The sequence below is a fragment of the Podarcis pityusensis genome, assembly GCF_964106645.2.
Source record: "Podarcis pityusensis genome assembly, chromosome: 4".
Classification (NCBI taxonomy): domain Eukaryota; kingdom Metazoa; phylum Chordata; class Lepidosauria; order Squamata; family Lacertidae; genus Podarcis; species Podarcis pityusensis.
Genome location: NC_138027.1, coordinates 27,222,689 through 27,242,947, shown reverse-complemented (window position 1 = coordinate 27,242,947; position 20,259 = coordinate 27,222,689). Strand labels below are relative to the sequence as shown.

Genomic DNA, 20,259 nt, shown 5'->3' with positions numbered 1-20,259 from the left:
CTTAATTTCTTACAACCTCCTTTGAACGGCAACCCTTGGGTTGACAGCCACACCCTATCTCCCACCCTTATGGTTTCACCTTCCCTTCGGTTCTTGTCTGCCTGCCTCTTGTATTCTTCCTTCGCCCTTTCTAAGTTGAGTTGGAGCTGACGATGGATTGCTTCCATTTCTTCTACAAAATGCTCGGCTGCCGGGACGCTCCATCTCTCCCCTTCTCCCCCTGGGAAAGCCCTGGGATGACACCCATAATTAGCCAAGAAGGGGCTCATCCCTGTGGACACATTCTCAGCATTGTTGTAGGCAAATTCCGCCAGCGCCAACTTTTCTACCCAGTCATTCTCTCTGTCATTGACATAACACCTCAGGTATTGCTGGAGGACACCGTTTGCTCTTTCCGCCTGCCCGTTGGTTTCAGGGTGCCGGGCAGTCGAAAAGTTGACCTCCACCTGCAGTAAGCTCATGAGCTTCCTCCAGAACCTGGAAGTAAATTGTTTTCCTTGGTCTGAGACCACCCTCAATGGCACCCCGTGCAACCTAAAAATGTGTTCTACAAATAACTTCGCTGTCTCTTCTGCCGTGACTGCATGCGAGCAGGCTACAAAGTGGCACATCTTTGTTAGTAGGTCTACCACCACCATGATGGCTGTTTTCCCCTTGGACTTCGGCAGATCAGTCATAAAATCTATCGACACTGCCTCCCAAGGTCGTTCTGGGGTTGGTAAGGGTTCTAATAGCCCCGCCGGCGCCCGCCTCTCCCCTTTGGCTCGCTGGCATTGCTCGCACCCTCTTACATACTCCCGTACATCTTCCCTCACCTTAGGCCACCAAAATTCCCTGGTGACCAACCACATGGTTTTGTGTTGTCCAAAATGCCCCGCCGTGGGGCTGTCGTGCAACTGCTTGAGTACCCTCCCCCTTAAGTCTCCTTCAGGGATATACAGTGCCCCTTTGTAATACAAAGCTCCATTTCTTTCCTCGAAACCCCCTGGTTCCTCTCCCTCACCCCTAAGACCTCTGAGCTTATTCTGGGCGTATTCATCATTCTCTGTTTCCTCTACCAGTTCTCTTTGCCCCACCAATGCCGCCCCACACACCCAGCGGTCCTCTGGGATGACATGTCTCTCTTCGGGTGCCCCCTCCCCTTCCAAATATTCAGGTTTGCGTGAGAGAGCGTCCGCCCTAACATTTTCTGGACCTGGCACATAACAAATTTCAAAGTGGAATTTGGAGAACTCCTGGGCCCATCTCACTTGCCGTTGGTTGAGCACTCGTGCCCTTCTCCAATACTCTAAGTTCTTGTGGTCCGTGCACACTTGCACCTTATGTTGTGCCCCAATTAATAAATGCCTCCATCTCCTGAACGCTTCATGAATGGCTAGTAGTTCTCGGTCATACACCGTGTAGTTCCTCTCAGATTTGTTCAGCTTTCGCGAAAAAAAGGCACACGGTCTCCACTCCGACTCCTCCTTGCCAGGCTGCAGAAGCACCGCCCCCACAGCCCGGTCTGATGCGTCCGTTTCCACTCGCATCGGTTTTTGTAAATCCACATGCAGGAGCTGTTCTTCCGAAGCGAACGCCCTTTTCAGCTCCTCAAAAGCTCGCTCCGCCTCCGCCGTCCAAACGAATTTCCTCTTACTGCTGAGACAGTCCGTAATGGGCGCCGTCAAGTGGGCAAAATTTCTGATGAACTTCCGATAGAAGTTTCCAAATCCAAGGAATCTTTGCACATCCTTCCTTGTTTTCGGTGTTTTCCATTCCAGTACCGCTTGGACCTTGCCAGGATCCATGGCCAATCCCTTGTCCGACAAGCGGTACCCCAGGAATTCCACCTCCTTGGCATGAAACTGACACTTCTCTAGCTTCACCCACAGCTGATTGGCTTGCAGTCTGCCCAACACTTCCCTGACGTCTTTTACATGCTGCTCCTCATTCTCTGAATATACTAACACGTCATCTAAGAAGGCCACACAATTCTTGTAAAGCAAAGGCCCCAGGATGTGGTTCATAAACGATTGAAAGCACGCGGAGCCTGCTTGTAAGCCGAAGGGCATAACTAAATATTCAAATGCCCCCAAAGGGGTGAACATGGTGGTTTTCCATTCATCCCCCTTCCTTATTCGTATCAGGTTGTACGCCCCCCTCAGGTCCAGGTTAGTTAAAATCTTTCCCTTCCTGACCCTTGTCAAAATGTCATCAATTCTGGGCATCGGGAAAGTTACTGGTTCTGACACTGCATTTAAGGCCCTGAAGTCCACTACAAGTCTAGGTTTGTCCGTGTTTTTTTTATCCACAAAAAACACTGGGCTGCCCCCCACCGCCCTGGACTCTCTGATGAACCCTCTCTTCAGGTTCTTGTCAATGAACTCCCTTAGCTCCTGCATCTCTCTGTCTGACATGGCGTACAGCTTGCCTACAGGGAGCTGTGCCCCAGGGAGTAAATTGATTTGACAGTCAAAGGGTCTATGTGGGGGTAGTTTGTCTGCCTCCCTCTCGCTGAAGACGTTGCTCAGGTCGGCGTATTGTTGGGGAACCTTCCCCTTCTCCGTTACTTCCGTCCCTGCTAGAGTGGCTCTGGCCCCTCCTTGAGCCTCCCGCTCTTTGCAGTGTTCTAGACAATGTGCTGACCCAAAGGAGACCACTCTCTGATGCCAGCCCACTAGCGGATCATGTAACGCTAGCCAGCTCATCCCCAAAATAATGGGAGCTCCTCCCAAGGTAGCCACATTAAACGCTATTAGCTCAGTGTGTCTTGCTACCCTCATTATCATTGGGACGGTCTGCTGGCTGACTTCTCCTCCCAGCAGCTCCCTTCCATCGATCGTGGTCACCTGCAAAGGGTTACTTAAAGGGATAGTCTGTATCTGGTGCTCAGCAGCAAACTCCTTACTCATGAAATTGCAGGAGCTGCCTGAGTCCAATAGCGCCTTTATCTTTAGTGGGTGTCCGTTAGGCAGCTCTAGTAACACCTCTATCACTAGGGCGGGTTTAGGAGGTTCCGGCGTGGGCACTTTCACTGCTCTTTGGCCTGGCTGCTGTGCCCTGACGGTGGCAGCCAGGCGTTGGCTTTTACTTGCTCCGGTACCTTTTCCTCCCTCTCCCCAACAGCTCCCGCCATTCCTTGCCATTCCTTTCTTTGGGGGCAGACTCTGGCAAAATGACCTGGCTGTTGGCAGAGATAACATTTCTTGGCGCCCTTCCCCTCCTTCTTCCGCTCTTCACTGGGCTTTGAAACTGCGCGCGTGCGCGCTGTTCCAATTTCCATCGGCTCTCCCGGCGGGAACGGTGGCTCTGGAATCTCTGGAATGCGAAGCTCCCTCCAACGTTCCCCCTTCCCTTCCCGCCTCTCCAAGGCTCTCGCCTCTTGGTGCGCTCCTATGGTCAGCGCTGATTTGGTCAGCTGGTCCATAGACTCCGCCCTGGGCGCCCGGGAAAGTTCGTCTTTCACAGCCGAAGAAAGCCCTTCTTCAAAGAGCATTTGAATGGGTTCCGCCGATAGATCCCACCCCAATTTATGGATCAACATGGTAAACTCAGTCCAGTACTCACGAACAGATCGGCTCCCCTGTTTGCACGCCATTAACTGTCTGCGTACCACTCCCTGCTCAATATCGCTGGAAAACATCAGATCCATGGCACGAAAAAACTTCCTCGTGTCCTTCAGGATGTCATTATTCGTTGCCATCAGGGGCCTCACCCAGTCTTTCGCCCCCTTTTCGAGATGCCCAATCACAAAAGCCACCCGCGATTCCTCGTCGGGAAAGTCATCAAACTGCAGATTAAGGGCATATTGCATCTCTGTCCTAAAGGCATGATAGTCCTTGGGCTCCCCCCCAAACTTCTGTACCAATCCTGGCAACTTTCTGGCGAGCGGGGTGGTTTTCCCCTTCTCTGCATCTTGAGCCCTCCTCTCCTCGAGCCTCGCCGTCTGCAGCGCTAGCTGGACCTCCAACGCCCGGTACCTTTCTTCCAGGCTTGGACCCGCTCCAGCTGCTGCTTCTCCGGTTCCGGCTGGGTTGCTCATGATGCCTTCTCCTGCACAAGCTGCTCACGGAGACTGTCGGAATGCTGTGATGGGACGATGAGCTGCTTGTGTGTAAAATCCAAGTCCCTCAGAGTTTGGTCAAGTTTGCAAACCTCTGTCTGTAACGGAGCCCCTTAAACATGGCTCCGTCAGTCGCTGGCAGATTCCGACAGTGGTTGCTTTCGGAATCGCTTCCAACATAAAAGCTCCTTAACGGAAACACGTCTTCTGGACTCTCTGCGTGACAGTTTCCGGCGAGGAGTGGGTGTCCCTACAGGAGGTCCTGAAACCTCCCCACTGTTTTCGCTGGAAGTGTCTCTGAGCCATCCCTCCAGCTCACTTTCCCTCAGCTCACCTCCTCTCCCCCTACTGGTTCCCTCTTCAGCTGCTGAGTCTCTCCCAACCCGTGTGAGCCCTTTCACCTCCCTTCCTTCCGATGGCAGTTCCCTGACAGTATATTACTGAAATCAATAAGATGAGTGTGAAATAGCATAATAGTTTTATAGTCGAATAAGTTATGTTTTGTAAAGTCTCCTTACACACAGTCAGATACACTCACATCCCATTTATAATTTGGATGAGGATATGTGGTTTCAATGTATAAATAAGCAGTGTGGTGCAGCAGATAAAGTGATGGATTTGGTACCAGGGAGACTTGGGTTCAAAGACTCTAGCAATTGAGTGGCTTGGGGCTAATTTTCAGCCAAATCTACCTGACCAGGTTGTTGAGATGAGCTTCATGAGCTGCTGTGAAGGCCAGAATCATTTTGGCAAGCTGCCTGAAGGAACCTGGGAGAGAGGCACAGAGATGTATGGGAATCCTGTGTTGGCCTGCTCTGAAAGACTGGCTCCTCCTGAGATGCAAATGCTGTGAAGTGTCTCCCCACTGAAATCTTCTAGTGTAAATATGTGTAGATAAATCTCATTTCAAAGACACTGCTGCACCTCATTTTTCCCAAAGGAACACAGACTCTGGTTGAGTGCCAAGACTCCTTGGACTCACTTGCACCGCTTGGCCGAGATTAGGGTGGCCAGTAAGAATATTACGTTTGTAAAGTTTCAAGAAAGTCTAACTCCTGTGCTCCTATGACTTGTCAGTATTATCAGTAGGGATAATGAGTCTGGAGGAATCAGTGGATTACCAAAGAGGCAGAGTAGGTACTGGCCTACGGGGCCCACATATTTTAGGGGGCCTGCAGGGCAAGACAGCCAGATTTGCAGTAACATTGGTAAGGAGCTGCTGCTCTTCTACACACCATAACTTGAATAGACTGAGCAAAATAAAAATAATAATCCTTCCAGTAGCACCTTAGAGACCAACTAAGTTTGTTATTGGTATGAGCTTTTGTTTGCATGCAATACTTATTCGGATAAGTGTGTATCTGAAGAAGTGTGCATGCACACGAAAGCTCATACCAATAACAAACTTACTTGGTCTCTAAGGTGCTACTGGAAGGTTTTTGGGGTTTTTTGTTTCGACTACAGCAGACCAACACGGCTACCTACCTGTAACTTGAATAGACTGAGCTTTGTAACTATGTTATAAGACGTGTAACATTAAGAACCTGAGCTTGCTTTTTCCTCTTCCCTCCCATTCCTTTTTCTTGTGCCGTATCTTTTTTAGACTGTGAGCATCTTACACTGATTTTTGTAAGCCACTCTGATGTTAAATACACATAAAATGTAATACTTGTATGCATCGAGGTTAAAGCTTATGTAAAGCTTTGCATTTGCAAAGCAGAGATGTTTACATTAAGCCAGAGGTTTCACTCTGGGTGAAAGTAGAAAGCTGGTGTTTTTCCATTTCAGAGGGTTAAGCTACCTGATGATGACTCATTGGTGGAAATTGCAGATCTCTCACAGGAGAGAAACTTAAGAAGTCAGTGACAGCTACCAGTAGCAGCAGTCAAAGCTAATCTCCGTAATGAACAAGCTTAGGATCTCTGTGACCAGAAAGGAAAATTTACTGAACTGCATAAAGGACTGAATGGCGTTGCCTACTACTTGAAAGCAATGCTACTTTGTTTCTGTATAATGTTTATGTTCTGTATAATGTTCAATTTTTTTGTAACTAGTATTTAAGACTGTATTGTGGTAAAGCTTTGAAATTTACTACGTATTAGGGTGGAAAGCTCATTTATTTCTACACAACGTCCAGATAACTCAAGGCCTGCCTCTCCATATATGAACTGACCCAGATCTTGCTGTCATCAAATGAGGCCCTTCTTCAAGTGCCCTCTGCAGGAGAGGTCTGGCAGGTGGCAACACAAGAATGAGCCTTTTCTGCAGTGGCTCCCCATTTGTGGAATGCTCTTCCCTGGAAAGGTTCACCTGGCACCTTCACTATACATCTTTAGGCGCAAGGTGAAAACGTTCCTCATCAGCCAGGCCTTGGGCTGACTAACATCCAATATATTTTAAATGTGTTTGTGGGAGGGCGAGAGGGTACAGGGATACCTACCAACTCTAAAATCCCACGAATCTAGGAAATAATTGCCATTGAATTCAGCGGGCTGTACCTTGCGGGTAAATATAATAGCACTGCTCTGCATAATGACAATTTTATAGTACTTCAGGAGCATAGCTGTCAACCTTCCCTTTTTTTGCGGGAAATCACCTTATTTCAGCGCTGCTTCCCGCTGCTATCCCGGATTGTTAGATATCCCGTAGACTGTCCCCTGGACAGGTAAGGCTGCTGATCCCTTATTTTCAAATCTGAAAGTTGACAGCTATGTTCGGGAGTGGCGATAGCGGAGTTTCAGAGGGTGAAAAAACAGTCATCATGACAACCCGATGAATTAAACAAGCCCGTAGGTTACAAATGACGCAGAACTAGAACTGTCACTCTTTTAGCAAGCACGCTTAGAGAGCCCACTCTATATAGCACACCCGCCAAGAAAAGCCGAGAGCGCCTTTTAACAACAACTCCGGATCATTCCATTTCCCGTCCCATTTCACGGCGCAAGGAAAGCACCACCCACCGCCCGGCTGCGCATGCCTTCACGCGAACTTCCCCGGTCCACGCCTCTTACCTGCGTCAGTCTGGAACGTTCGCGAGCAGCCGGGCGGAGGCAGGCCGCGCGGCGTCCGCCGTCGCCCGGGCAACGGCGGACGTCACCGGGTTCCCGGCCTCTGCATTGGCTGGGAGGGTTCGAGCTCGCCGGAGAAAGGCGGAAGCGGAAGCCGCACGTGGAGCCGGCGACGGAGCTTGTCGCAGTTTCTGGAAACTTCTGCCCATTGTCACATTTCAGCCTCCTCGCCGGAGGCAGAGATTTTCGCGCGCAGGCAGGAAAGCAGGCAGGGCGCGGCTTTGGCTGCGGCGGCGGCTGGGCGAGGGTTGCACCTGCAGCGGGGGAGAGCCGAGCGGCGAGGCGGCGGGCGGATCCACACCTTCCCCAGCAGCGTCCGGCGCAGGGAGCCCCGCCATGGCCGTGGTGGGCTTTGACTTGGGCTCGCAGAGCTGCTACGTGGCGGTGGCCAGAGCCGGGGGTATAGAGACCGTGGCCAACGAGTTCAGTGACCGGTGCACCCCGTGAGTAACGGATCCGGAGGGTGGGGTGGGGTGGGGTGTCAGAGGCAGGCAAGCAGGCGAGATCTCCCTGCCAAAGGGTCCGGGGCAGAAAGAGGGTCGCCCTCCCTGCCATGAAGGGAGAGAAGATTGCGGGCTTTGCAAATGCAGGCGTGCGATGCACCTGTGTCAAACTGAAGGCGACAATGCCTGCATCTGATGGAAGTGATCCTCTGCATCTTTGCTCTCACGCAACCCCCGTTGAGTGTATATAGGGCTTACTCGGGAGTAGGCTTGGTGGTTCCCCACGCACGATGAAGGCAGACATCCGCTGGCCTTTTTTTTTTTTTTATCCCCAATTCTAACCACGGAGACATCAGTGGCATTTACTTGCAAGTAAGCACGTTTCCTTGTAACTGAGTCCCGTTGAGTTTAGCGGTGGTTGCTCTCAAGTAACTGTGCCCAGGGCTGCAGGTCTTTTTTAGAAGCGGATCCAGCTGTGTTGAATTAAATGGGGGGGAGGGCTAGGAGTGATATTTAATTCTTTCCAAGATATGTGAGCTGCCCAGAACGTGACAAACGGTTCTTATTTCACACGTGTGTGTATATATCCCACTCGGAAAGCTCAGTTTTGTTGCATTCCTCTCACACTTGCCGCTTCCGACATCTCATGCATGGAAATTTAAGAGTGCATCATAGAAGCAAATGAACTCTCACGCTTCCCATAGTCTGTGGTGGGTGTGTATATAGGGAGAAAATGTTGAGTATTGCCTTTTTCTTGGATTCTTGATTGAAGAGGGAGGGGCAGAGATGATGCTGCAGTGCCTCTTCACAATCTGTGTCCCCTTCACTCCCTATCCCCAAGCAGTTTCCACCTACTTAGTGCTTAGGCGCTAAGGAAGTGGGAGAGGGAGAGCGATGATGCAGTTGGAAAGAAGAGCTTGCTGGATCCTGTGCAGCTATGGGGAGATGGACTAATACTCAGTAAGCTTAGACCAGGATCTAGAAGCTTCTGGAGTTTTCTCTCCTCCGGATAGAGACAGAGGATGCAAGCAAGTGAATAAACTGTATTTTCTGCCTATCTCAGTAGGGTGGAGCACCAACCCAGAGTGGGGCTTTGAGATAAAGGTTAGACTGGTAAACTCTAGAAAGTTGAGATGCCATAGGGATGGGAGACCATGGACAAGCGCCCATTTCCACACCCAAAGCTGCCTAAGTGAAAGCTTAAGCCTTGTTAATCTTTTAATGCCATAAAAACACTGTTGTCTTGCATTCATCAAAATGATTTCATTTAACCTCCTGTTTGCTAGTAAAATGGAATTATTGTGTTGCGAAATGATGCATATCTAAAAAGTGTGTCACCAACATGAAAAGTTTGGAAAGTTCTGCTTTAAAGCCATTTTTGTACCACACCTTTCCCCAGAAGTTCAGGATTCCATTATAGGGGGTATACAATTGTTCATAAAAGCTATTTGTAAATAAGCAACATTTTTATTTAAATTGCAATCCCTAGAATGTATTGCATCTGAGTGGAATATATCCTGCCTTCTCTGTTGGAAGCAATCCCTAGAATGTATTGCATCTGAGTGGAATATGTCCTGCCTTCTCTGTTGGAAGCAATATGCTTGGCAGGGGGTTGGACTCGATGGCCCTTGTGGTCTCTTCCAACTCTATGATTCTATGATTCTATGTCTCTGAATGTCAGGTGGTGAGAGCACTGTTGCACTCAGATCTTGCATGTGGACTTCCTAACAAGCATTTAGCTGATCACTGTGAACAGAGAACAAAAAAGTGATCGAGATTGAACTTTGGCCTGATCCAGCAGAGTATATTCCACAAATTATGTAGAACTTAGCGTTTTCCCCAACTTCTTGTCTTCCCCTCCCTGTTTGCTTCTGAGAGCAAATTCCATAATTTAGCCATACATCATGTGAAGAAGTACTTTCTTTTGTCTGTCCTGAATCATCCAACATCCATCTTCATTGGATGTCCACAAGTTCTAGTGCTCAGGACCACAATACCTCAAGGACCGCCTCTTCCTATATGAACCAACCTGGACCCTGCATTCATCATTTGAGGCTCTTCTTTGTGTGCCTCTTGTGGAGGTCCAGAGGGTGGCAACACAAGAACTGCCTTTTCTTCAGTGGCTTGTGTTTTTATATTGTAAATCACCTTGTAATCCTTGAATGGAGCATGGTATAGAATTTTAATAAATAATAATTATAATAAGTTATCAGACAGCGAGAAAAACTTTTCTCTATCCACTTTCTCAATGCAATCCTATCATGTGGTCTTTCGTTTGCCTGTTATCTAAAGGCCCAAATGCTGCAATCTTTCCACATAGATAAGTTGCTTCATCCCTTTGATTATTGTGGTTGCCCTTTTCAGAAACCTTTCCACCTCTACAATAACCTTTTTGCAGCGAGGCTAGCAGAAATGTACACAGTTTTCACAGATGCCACACACTGGGTCAACATCTTCGTTGAGATATGTGGTATGATCCAAAGGTCTCATTCCTGGTTATTCACTGTCCGTTCAGACCACACAAGCATACTGAATGTAAAAAAATTAAAAATTGGCCCCAACATGCATCACTTTGCATTTGTTTATACAAGCTATACAGCAAGCATAGGCAAACTCCAGCCCTCCAGATGTTTGGGACTACAATTTCCATAATCCCTGACCCCTGATCCTGTTAGCCAGGGATCATGGGAATTGTAGTCCCAAACATCTGGAGGGCCGGAGTTTGCCTGTGCCTGCTATACAGCGACATACCTTTGAGACAGAGGCTCGATTCCAATGCCTTTGTTGACTTGGCACAAGCCCCAGACCCCCTGTCTTGTGTTTATCAGAGCAATGGCGTATCTGATGTATTGTGCCGTATTTTTAATACTTTGTCTCAAAAAGGTATTTCCCTGTTATTTATTTTCATAGAAAATCACTCAGTTGCCCAGTTCAAGCATAGTGATCCTAATCTCTAAAACTATCGTTTATTGGACTGATCAGAAGTGATGTAGGAAGTATTCTTTCCTTGTCAGTATCCCAGTTTAGAGGGAGCTCTTAATGCATAATTCCCTCAATTTGGGTGATGTGGAAAGCAGTCATGTAAGAAACCTTCATCTAAGTCAGGTGCTCAAGGGAAGAAGGGGTGAGGATGGAAAGGTCATTCCCAATCTGATAGATCTTGGTTTATCAGACTAGGATCACTTGTGTATGAATTGTACAACTATGTTTGACAGGGGTAATTTTTAAAGATGTTGTAAGTTTAATTACTTCCTTTAGACCAGACCCTCTCAAAGGGTCAGCTACAACCCCCAGATTCCCAGCTTTCATTTTAAAAAAGCAGTAGCAAGTTTCCAGCATTTTTAGAACCCGAGGTGTGAGGCAAAAATGTGCAGACACTATTCTTCTCAGTTTTGTGCGAAAGTAGCCTGCTTTGCCATTTCAGGGTTTTGTTTTGCCTCCCTCCTGAAAAAAATCCCGTGGATTCCCACATATGTGTGTGAGAGAGGAAGAAGTATGTATTTGCTGCCTCTGAGAAGGAGAGAGGTAGCTCTCTCTCTCTCTCTCTCTGTGTGTGTGTGTGTGTGTGTGTGAGAGAGAGAGAGGGGGGGGAGGTTTGTATGAATGTGTGATATGAGTGGTCTGTAGGGGAAATTGAGAGCTGAATATGCAAAGGATGTGATGTGGTCACCTTGTATATTTTTCTTGGTACTATGAAATCCTTCCTCTTGTTATTTTGCAGCAGTGGCATCATTGTGTGTCCGGGTGGGGTGGGGAGTAGAATTCAATATTGTGTGATTTCCACACTAAGGACCAGCAGGACATAGCTGACTTCCCATGGCAAGTTTTCCCTGGGTTGGGGAAGCAACAATGACTATTTTAGTCTTCTGCCATCCCCCATAACAGCCATTTCATGATTGGTGCCTGCCCCACTTTCTAAAAATTCAGAACGTGCCTGTTGGTTCAAAAAGGATGGTGAACCCTGCTTTGTAGTTTTACAAAAATAACTTTACAATATATCTATTTTTAAAAAAAAATCTTTTAAAAAAAGACATTCCTGATGTCATCACAAGGTTTCTTTCCTCAACCCTGTTTTGCTGGTTAGCTCAGTTGGTTAGAGCAGGGGTCGGCAACCTAAAGCCCATGGGCCACAAGCGGCTCCCATGTGCCGCGCTAAACCAGTGCAGAGCAGAGCGGGGACCACCTTCCGCGATGCTGGCTGGCTTCCCATTGGCTGCAGGAAGCTCCTGCAGCCAATGGGAAGCTGTGCATGCCTCTTCCGCGCTGGAAATAGCGTTAGCGCTTGAACGCGCGCACACACTCTGACCCACCATGGCGTCTGCAGGACCATGAACCGGCCCAAGCCACAAAAACTTTGCCAACCCCTGGGTTAGAGCATGGTGTTGATAATGCCAAGGTCATGGGTTTGAAACCCGTATGGGTGCATATTCCTGCATTTCAGGCAGTTCAAGTAGATGACCCGTGGGCATGGAAGCTCAGAGCACAACGGCATCAGGACAGAAGAAAGTTTCACTGCCCATTATGGAGGGAATGAATTGCACCCAGGGCTGTTGTTTCCATAATACCTGTTACCGTCCTTTGCCTTGCAGAGAGCTCCACTGCCCTGAGTTTTGTTTCCACTCTGATTAAATTACCGGTTTTGTACAGCTCTTCCTTTCATAACAAGCTGGGGGGCGGCTCAGGGATTTCCTTCAAGCAGTCTTGACCCCCTGACCAATTGACCTGTGATTCAAGATCAAATGTGGAAAATTCCAGCCCTTGCATATTTTAATTATCAGCACTGTCAGCTCTTAACTGTGCCATATGGTGCAGTTCTATTGGGACTTAGGTCATTTCGACACATTTACCTGCAGCAGCAAATATGTAAATCTTTGTAGAAATGAAGTATTTCTATAGTTTGGGGCAGAAGTTATTTTTTTAGTATCTTCACTGTGCTGACACAGGCAGTCACTATTAGGTAGGCATGAACTGATGCTGTTGTAATGCACTGCTTTAAAAATGCTGTTTTCTGGCCACATCCACACCACCCATTTAAAGCACTGCTATACCACTTTAGCGGTTATAATAATAATATAATAATAATTTGTTATTTGTACCCCAGCCACTCTGGCCGGCTCCCAACAGAGTCACTGGGAGATGCCTCACAGAGCTACAATTCCCAGCACCCTTAACAAACTACAGTACCCATGTTTCTTTGGGGGAAGCAATGACTGCCAGAGAGCACTTTAAATGTAAGGTGCAGAAGGAAACGTTTACAAGTGCATGTTTTTAGATTCATCAAATGATATCAGAGAAGCCCACCAGCCTCTCAACCAATGGCAATTTACTGTGTATATTATAATCACTGGTGGATTGCTTTCTTTTCAGATCGGTGGTGTCGTTTGGGTCCAAGAACAGGGCAATTGGAGTGTCTGCTAAGAACCAAGTGAGTCATTTTCTGAATAACAGCAAGGGAAATTACCCTGGGAAATTAGTAAAGTGGCTGTTTTGAAAATAAGACACTGGGAATAGAAAAAAAATAAATTACCCATGCTGCTTCTCAGAATGTAGGTTGCTGAAATTATACTAATAACTGCTGCTAGACCTGTCAGATGGGGAGAGGACTATTACACTCATGCTCTGTTTGGAGATTTCCAAAGGCATCGGGTTGGCCACTGTGAAAACAGGATGCTAGGCTAGATGCGGGACTTTTTCCTAATCCAGTAGATCTTTTCTCATGTTCCTATACTGGGCAGAGAGGCAAATGCTGAGTGCAGCCCTTCAAGCAGCTGTTTTCTACACTGCTTGGGCTTTCCAGTGACCCAGAAACTCATCAGATGGGCCAGTGGCCTGTCCCCCTTTGGCTGCTGCTTTTTAAAGTACCAGGTAAACAGATGGTGCTACATATATTATTCATCTGTCTATCAAAGCCAAGTCTGAATTGTAGATGGAGGCCACTCACCTATCAATCATCAAACATCATGACCTGCAGGGATTGGGGTCGGGGGGAGTGGCGGAGGAAGGGGGTGGGAGGGTGCGGTCCACCCCGGGTGTCATCGTGGTGTAGTGGTGAAGAGCGGTGGACTCGTAATCTCGTGAACCGGGTTCGCTTCCCCGCTCCTCCACATGCAGCTGCTGGGTGATCTTGGGCTAGTCACACTTCTCTGAAGTCTCTCAGCCTCACTCACCTCACAGAGAGTTTGTTGGGGAAGAAGGGAAAGGAGATTGTTAGCCGCTTTGAGACTCCTTAAGGGGAGTGAAAGGCAGGATATCAAGTCAAAACTCTTCTTCTTCATCATCATCTTAATCACTGAGGGTGGGTGTGACAAAATGACAAAAATAAGATTTTAAAAATAATAATTAAAAAATGGGCTCACGAAACTTTTTAGTTCAGTCAACAAACGTAACGAAATGCGGCTGGCATTGGGCACCACACCACAGGGGCTGGCACTTACCTGGGAGTGACGTGGTAGCTTGGGCGCTTGCAGTCTCCGCGCTGCCTGAAACGACAGCGTGGGGCTTGCGTCTGCCCAACTCCTCTCCCTCAGCCGCCCTACAGCTGAGGGGGAGGCGGCGGAGAGGCTCCATGCAGCGTGCTCTGCCCCTATGGGTAGCTCGCCCTGCCCCTGGCTGCAGGACGCGCACGCTGCACTGGGCACCTGAGCAGCTAGCTATGCTGCTGCTCAGGGGTCTGCTTCACCAGAATGTTCCTCACAAGGAAGCACACTGGTGGATCAAAACGCAGGAAGGCTGAGCCCCACTGCCAGGATCAAATATGATGTTGGGTCAGTTGATTGACAGGTGGGGTTGGTTGAGGGAAATATCCCCTCAGGTCAAATTGGACCCTCTGGCATGCCACGAAGAGCCCACATTCCAGCGTGACCTCATGCTCTTCAATGTCTACATGAAACTGCTGAGGGAGCTCATCCAGAGTTTTGGAGTGCATTGTCCAAGTGTGGCAGTGGATATGTTTTCCTTGGGTTGCGGACCGGATGGGATCCAATAAACCGAAGCTCAATCCCGACAAGACTGAGGCACTGTTCGAGTGTGATCCCCTGTTCTGGATGGGGCTACACTCCCTCCAAAGGAGCAGGCGCATAGCTGGACTGTCGCTTGAGGCTCAAGTGGCCTTGGTGGTGCCGAGTGCCCAGCTGCACCCCTCTCTGAACAGAAACGGCCTCATTTCAGTTATCCTTTCTCTGGTAGCCTCTAGGTTAGATTATTTTAATGCCATATACACGGGGCTTCCTTTGAAGTTGATTCAGAAACTGCAACTGGTGCAGAATTCAAGAGCCAGATGACTGACGTTAAGATGGTCTGAGCATATAAAATCAATTCTGTCACCAATTTTGTTTCTGTGCTCAGTTCAAAGTGCTGGTTTTGACCCATAGACCCTTATGTGGCTTAAACCCCCAATACCTCAAGGACAGTCTCTCCCCGCATGGACCAACCTGGATCCTGTGCTCACCATCCATGTGCCCCCTCCAAGGGAGGAGCAGAGAGTGTTGACACAAGAACAGACCCTCTTCAGGGAGGCCTACCTTGTGCTTTCATAACTTAACTTTAGGCACCAGGAAAAAGTGTTTCTACCAGGCTATTGATTTTTCATTATCTCTGGCTTCTTCCTTCAGTGGGTGGTATGTTTTAGTCCTGCCCTTTAAAAATATGAATGAATTACAGATTTTACTCTGCTTTAGTTTTATGCTAGTTTTAATGCTATATTTTTAATGTTGCAAGATGCTTTGAGTTACTTTAAAAAATAATACTAATGAGTTAAATAAATTATTGTGTCCCTCCCACCTGTAAAAGTTGGCCCGCAAGAAGGAGCCAGTTAGAAAAGGTTGCCCACCCCAGCTTTAACTAGTAATGATAAATGAAACTTGAAGCAATAAAGAACTTGAAACATGCCTATACTTGAAATGTGCCTTTGCTGACAATAGATCTCAGTTTGCTTCTGGCATCTTCTTTGACAAGATGGCCAGTCATCAGGGTTTTCTCTCTCCAACCCCCTCCATTTGCAGTTAATTACCCATGCAAAGAACACGGTGTTTAACTTCAAGAGATTCCACGGCCGTACATGGAACGATCCTTTTATCCAGAAGGAGAAAGAGCACTTGAGCTACTCTGTTGTTCCAATGAAAAATGGAAATGTTGGAATAAAGGTAAGACGAATTCATCGCTTCTATGATTTTACTTCTTCTTCTTTTTTTGTCAATCTCCTTTCGTAAGATAAATGGGAGTACCTCACACTATGCCAACCTTGACTGCAGCTAATGGTTTGTCTGGAGCAAGACAAACCATGACCTTTGGTTTGATGTTAATGTCGAGTCAGGGGTAGAGAATCTCTGGCCTGCTCACCTCATTAGGTCTTCTAGGCCCAGCCATGTCTGCCCATCTTATACTTGATGTCAGGAGGGAGGTAAAGAGGTTTGTAGGCACCACCAGTCAGCTGTAATGTGTTATCTGAATCGGATAAATGGTGGTTAAGCTTTAATGTGTGTTTTGTTTGGAACAAACCAACCTCAGATCATAATTATGAAGCTGGCTTATTTCAGCAAAATATTGTTAAGGTTTACCACTGTTAGGGTTTGGATGAAATATTAAGCTGTGCTTAAAGGTAAAGGGACCGCTGAACATTAGGTCCAGTCGTGGCCAACTCTGGGGTTGTGGCGCTCATGTCGCTTTATTGGCTGAGGGAGCCGGCGTACAGCTTCTGGGTCATGTGGCCAGCATGACCAAGCCGCTTCTGGTGAACCAGAGCAGCGCACGGAAACACCGTTTACCTTCCTACCAGAGCGGTACCTATTTATCTACTTGCAGTTTGACGTGCTTTTGAACTGCTAGGTTGGCAGGAGCAGGGACCAAGCAACGGGAGCTCACCCCGTCGCGGGGATTGGAACTGCCGACCTTCTGATCTGCAAGTCCTAGGCTCTGTGGTTTAACCCACAGCGCCACCCGCGTCCCTTAAGCTGTGCTTAATTGAAAGCAAAAGCTTCTCATGGTCATAGTGGAGGGGAGCAAAGCTCCCTGCTACTCATGTCATGATTAAGCATAGTTTATCTTTACACCTGAATGTGGTTGTTGTGGCTTTTTCCCCGCCCCTCATACTTCAGCCTTTTCTTCAGATCTTGGCCTCCTGTCAGTTTTCTCACATTCTTGGGGTGGCTCTCTGTGTGTGCGTGTTGCTCATTTACAGCTAGCTTTGACTTTCAGATGTGCAATAGGAAATGTTTTTGGAATAATTGTTTTGTAGAACGAATGTTTGGTGATTAGAATCTAAGAATAGGGGACTGACCTGGCTTGGGCCTGGTTGGAATTGCTGCAATAGTTGCTTTACTCTTGTTTCGTTTCTTCAGGTTATGTACATGGACGAGGAGCATTTATTTAGTGTGGAGCAGATAACAGCTATGCTGCTGACGAAACTGAAGGAGACGGCAGAGAATAACCTCAAAAAGCCTGTCTCTGATTGCGTTATTTCAGTAAGTTAGCTCCATTTAACCTTGGGTTTGTATTTGTCTCCTCTTGTGCTGACCCTGTAGAAGCTTTTCAATATTTTGTTGTGCAGGTGTCTATGCAACTTTGAATATTGAATATAACTGGACCCAGCGGGTGATGTGGGGGTATCTGATACTGCAGCATCGGTGAAGCTAAGCAGGTGGAGAATGAAAGAGAAACCTCTCTGGGACACCCACGTAAATGTGGAGACATTGTTAAGATGTGAAAAGAAAACATTGCATTTGGTTACTTGTAGATCTATAAGAGTAATATATGAGTGTAATTGAAATAGGCAAGAGATAATGACAAGTACTAATAGCACATATATCATGTATTAGTGCAAAGTGGTGTGAAATACTGTGGGCAGTATCCAGCATTCCTTTTCTGCCAATGTAAGAGAGTTCCACTTGTGGAATGAAACTTCCCCTCCTCTCCTCTTCCCTGCCCCCCCGCACCCTCAAAATCAGCTATATTGGGGCAGGGGGACTTTCTGAAGCAGTTTCGGGACAGGCCTGTAGGAGAAGAGGAGGGGAAAATTCCGTTGTACAAGGTGAGTTCTGCCTGTGGAGCATTGGATACAACCAAGACATAAAAAAATCATACAGTAAACATATACACAATGATTACACTGGTCAACAACAAATTTGTTGTCTGCATTTTTTCATTTGATTTGGGACAAATCTGATGCGCTGAATCCAAAAATCACATTGGTTTTGCTCAATCAGGTCACGTTTTTGAGCTATGGCCACATGTATTTTTTTACGTTTTTGTTCACATGTACGCTTGTGTGGAGCATTTTAGAAGAAGTTGGTGGGGGTAAAATGCCATGTCGAATAATTGTTTTGATTGGAAATGATTATTTTAATGACAAGTATTCAGGTCCGATAGTTCTGAGTGATTATGTCGAAAAGGGATCAGTTTGAAGTCATAAAACCTCGAAATCTTGGATAGTTGGCAAAAAAAAAAAAGAATTCTACATCATAAACCACCAACGTGTGTTTTAAAATTGGGTGGCTTATGTTGAACACTTAAAGGGAGCTGATTTTTGCCAGCTTTCCATGAATTTATAATTATGCAAATGTGTTATGTAAATGTATTATATTGCATGTTGCTACAGTGTGCCATTCATTTTAAAATAACTGCAGAAGTGTGAGAATATGCATTTTAAAACATTTATATCCCATCCTATTGTGTGCTAACTTTTATTTGCTTGGTATTTATGTACTTAAGCATAGGTTGGGGTGAAGTTTTTTTTGTTTGGTAATATTGAATTTATTCTGTGTTTGCTAAGTTGTTGACTTTCATTATTTTGAATTTACTGACTTGTTTTGTATCTTGTATATTTGTGTTTCCAATGTTCTCTATTTTGATGTTTTGAATGTGTGCTGTAATCCACTATGGGCACAGCTAGTTGAGGAAAAGTCACATCTGAGTAAAATCAATCGGTCTTCTCAACATGTTACTCAATGCAATGTCCTTGCTGAAATCAGCCGTCAGGGTTGCACTGGGGCGGCGAATGAGAAGCCAACTTAGTAGCCAGGGCTGAAACAATGTGCCTTTAAATTACTGCAAAAGAAGCCCAGAGAGATTGTATTTTAAAAACAAATTAGCAGGACTTTTGGTAACCCTCCATACCTCTATGTGATCGCTTCCCCTAGGTTCCAACTTTCTTCACTGATCCTGAAAGGAGGTCTCTGCTGGATGCTGCTCAGGTTGTGGGCTTGAATTGTCTCAGGCTCATGAATGATATGACAGCAGGTGGGCCAATGAAATTTACTTCCTGTTTACGTAGAACAAAGTGTCTCTTCTCACGATTATAGCCACGCCTACCGTCGATGCGAAAGCATATTGTGAAAATGTGCTGTCCGGGCATGTAAATTTTCCCAGCAGATGTGTAAGCTCAGAAAACTGCTTCTGGAGTTCATAAGGGCATTAGGTGTCAGCTTGTTAACCAATTTATCAAGGCCGCATGGTTGGAGATGGTGAAGGGAAAAGGCAGACTGCAACTATTCTCCATCTTTTCTGCTACATTTCTGAGTAAGCGAACTTTGCTGTCTTAAGTGTATGCCAGGGTTGAATGCAGCGTCACCTCCCCAGCTGGAAGTGCCATTGACTTTCTAGCTGTCGTAAGCAGCTTTGACTTAACATCAATGGTTTGTCTTTTCCCAGTGGCCCTGAACTACGGGATTTACAAGCAGGACCTTCCAGCTCCGGAAGAGAAACCACGATTGGTGGTGTTCATAGATATGGGCTACTCGGCATTTCAAGTCTCCGCCTGCGCTTTTAACAAGGGTAAAGTGAAGGTAAGCAGAGCCTGAGGGGCCGATATGAGCAGACCTGTTGGCAAACTCATTTCCGGGAATGTGGATGCAGAACGTCGAAAACTGGAAAGGCGAGGAGAAAAGCTCTATGCAGAGTGTTGCAAACAGGACAGAAAGCAAGCAGCATGTGGTCAACTGGGGCCAGAGGTCTGAGTGGTTCAGCTAGGAGCGGTGCATCAGGCAGGGCTAAGCCGCAGCAGAAGCATCCTGGCTGCAGGGCTGCTACTACTTCCCACGAAGGGGAGAGGGAGGTGACAAGTGAGGTCTGGGCTGCCTTTGTATCGGTGTAATGTGAACAATGGGATAAATAACACAATGCTTAGTCTCGTGTCTTGAGGAGCACACCCCCCATATCTGGATGTTCTGAGATAAGAGACCAGGTGCACTGGGTTACCATAGCAACAGAGGTCGGGTGTGTGACTGCTGAGTCATTCACCCTCCCATTGGCTCAGGGATGTAGAGACAGGTATAATAGTCTCTGGGGCATTGCTTTCATTGGGTCCAATTACATCTCCTGGTGCTGTCCTGGTCTGACTCTGAATCTGTGAGAGTCAGGAAAAGGCTGTGGGTTTTGCACAGCAGCGTTGGCTAGCATGGCAATTGTGTTAGCAGATCTCTCTGTACATACGTATACAGTGGTACCTCGGGTTACATACGCTTCAGGTTACAGACTCTGCTAACCCAGAAATAGTGCTTTAGGTTAAGAACTTTGCTTCAGGGTTTGAACAGAAATTGCGTGGCGGCGGCAGGAGGCCCATTAGCTAAAGTGGTGTTTCAGGTTAAGAACAGTTTCAGGTTAAGAGCGGGCCTCTGGAACGAATTAAGTACTTAACCCAAGGTACCACTGTATTTAATTCAGAAACCAGAAGAACTGTATATAGTAAATAGCTGTCTTGCTCCTGAAGACAGTG

The 20,259-nt window shown here is 47.0% G+C and overlaps 1 protein-coding gene across 4 annotated transcripts in view; it reads left to right on the top strand.

Moving 5' to 3' along the window:
- Window positions 1-20,259, top strand: part of HSPH1 (heat shock protein family H (Hsp110) member 1) — a gene marked incomplete at its 5' end in the record, with an annotated part of 48,123 nt that overhangs the window by 12,266 nt on the left and 15,598 nt on the right. For 3 of the 4 annotated variants that reach the window (XM_081004098.1, XM_081004097.1, XM_081004096.1), the window contains 5 exons: window positions 12,921-12,978; window positions 15,554-15,694; window positions 16,889-17,011; window positions 18,686-18,785; window positions 19,197-19,330. In XM_081004098.1, coding sequence (XP_080860224.1) covers window positions 12,921-12,978; window positions 15,554-15,694; window positions 16,889-17,011; window positions 18,686-18,785; window positions 19,197-19,330 — 556 coding nt within the window. Of the gene's footprint in view, window positions 1-7,195; window positions 7,554-12,920; window positions 12,979-15,553; window positions 15,695-16,888; window positions 17,012-18,685; window positions 18,786-19,196; window positions 19,331-20,259 lie in introns of those variants that run through there. The other variant, XM_081004099.1, reaches the window with a different exon arrangement.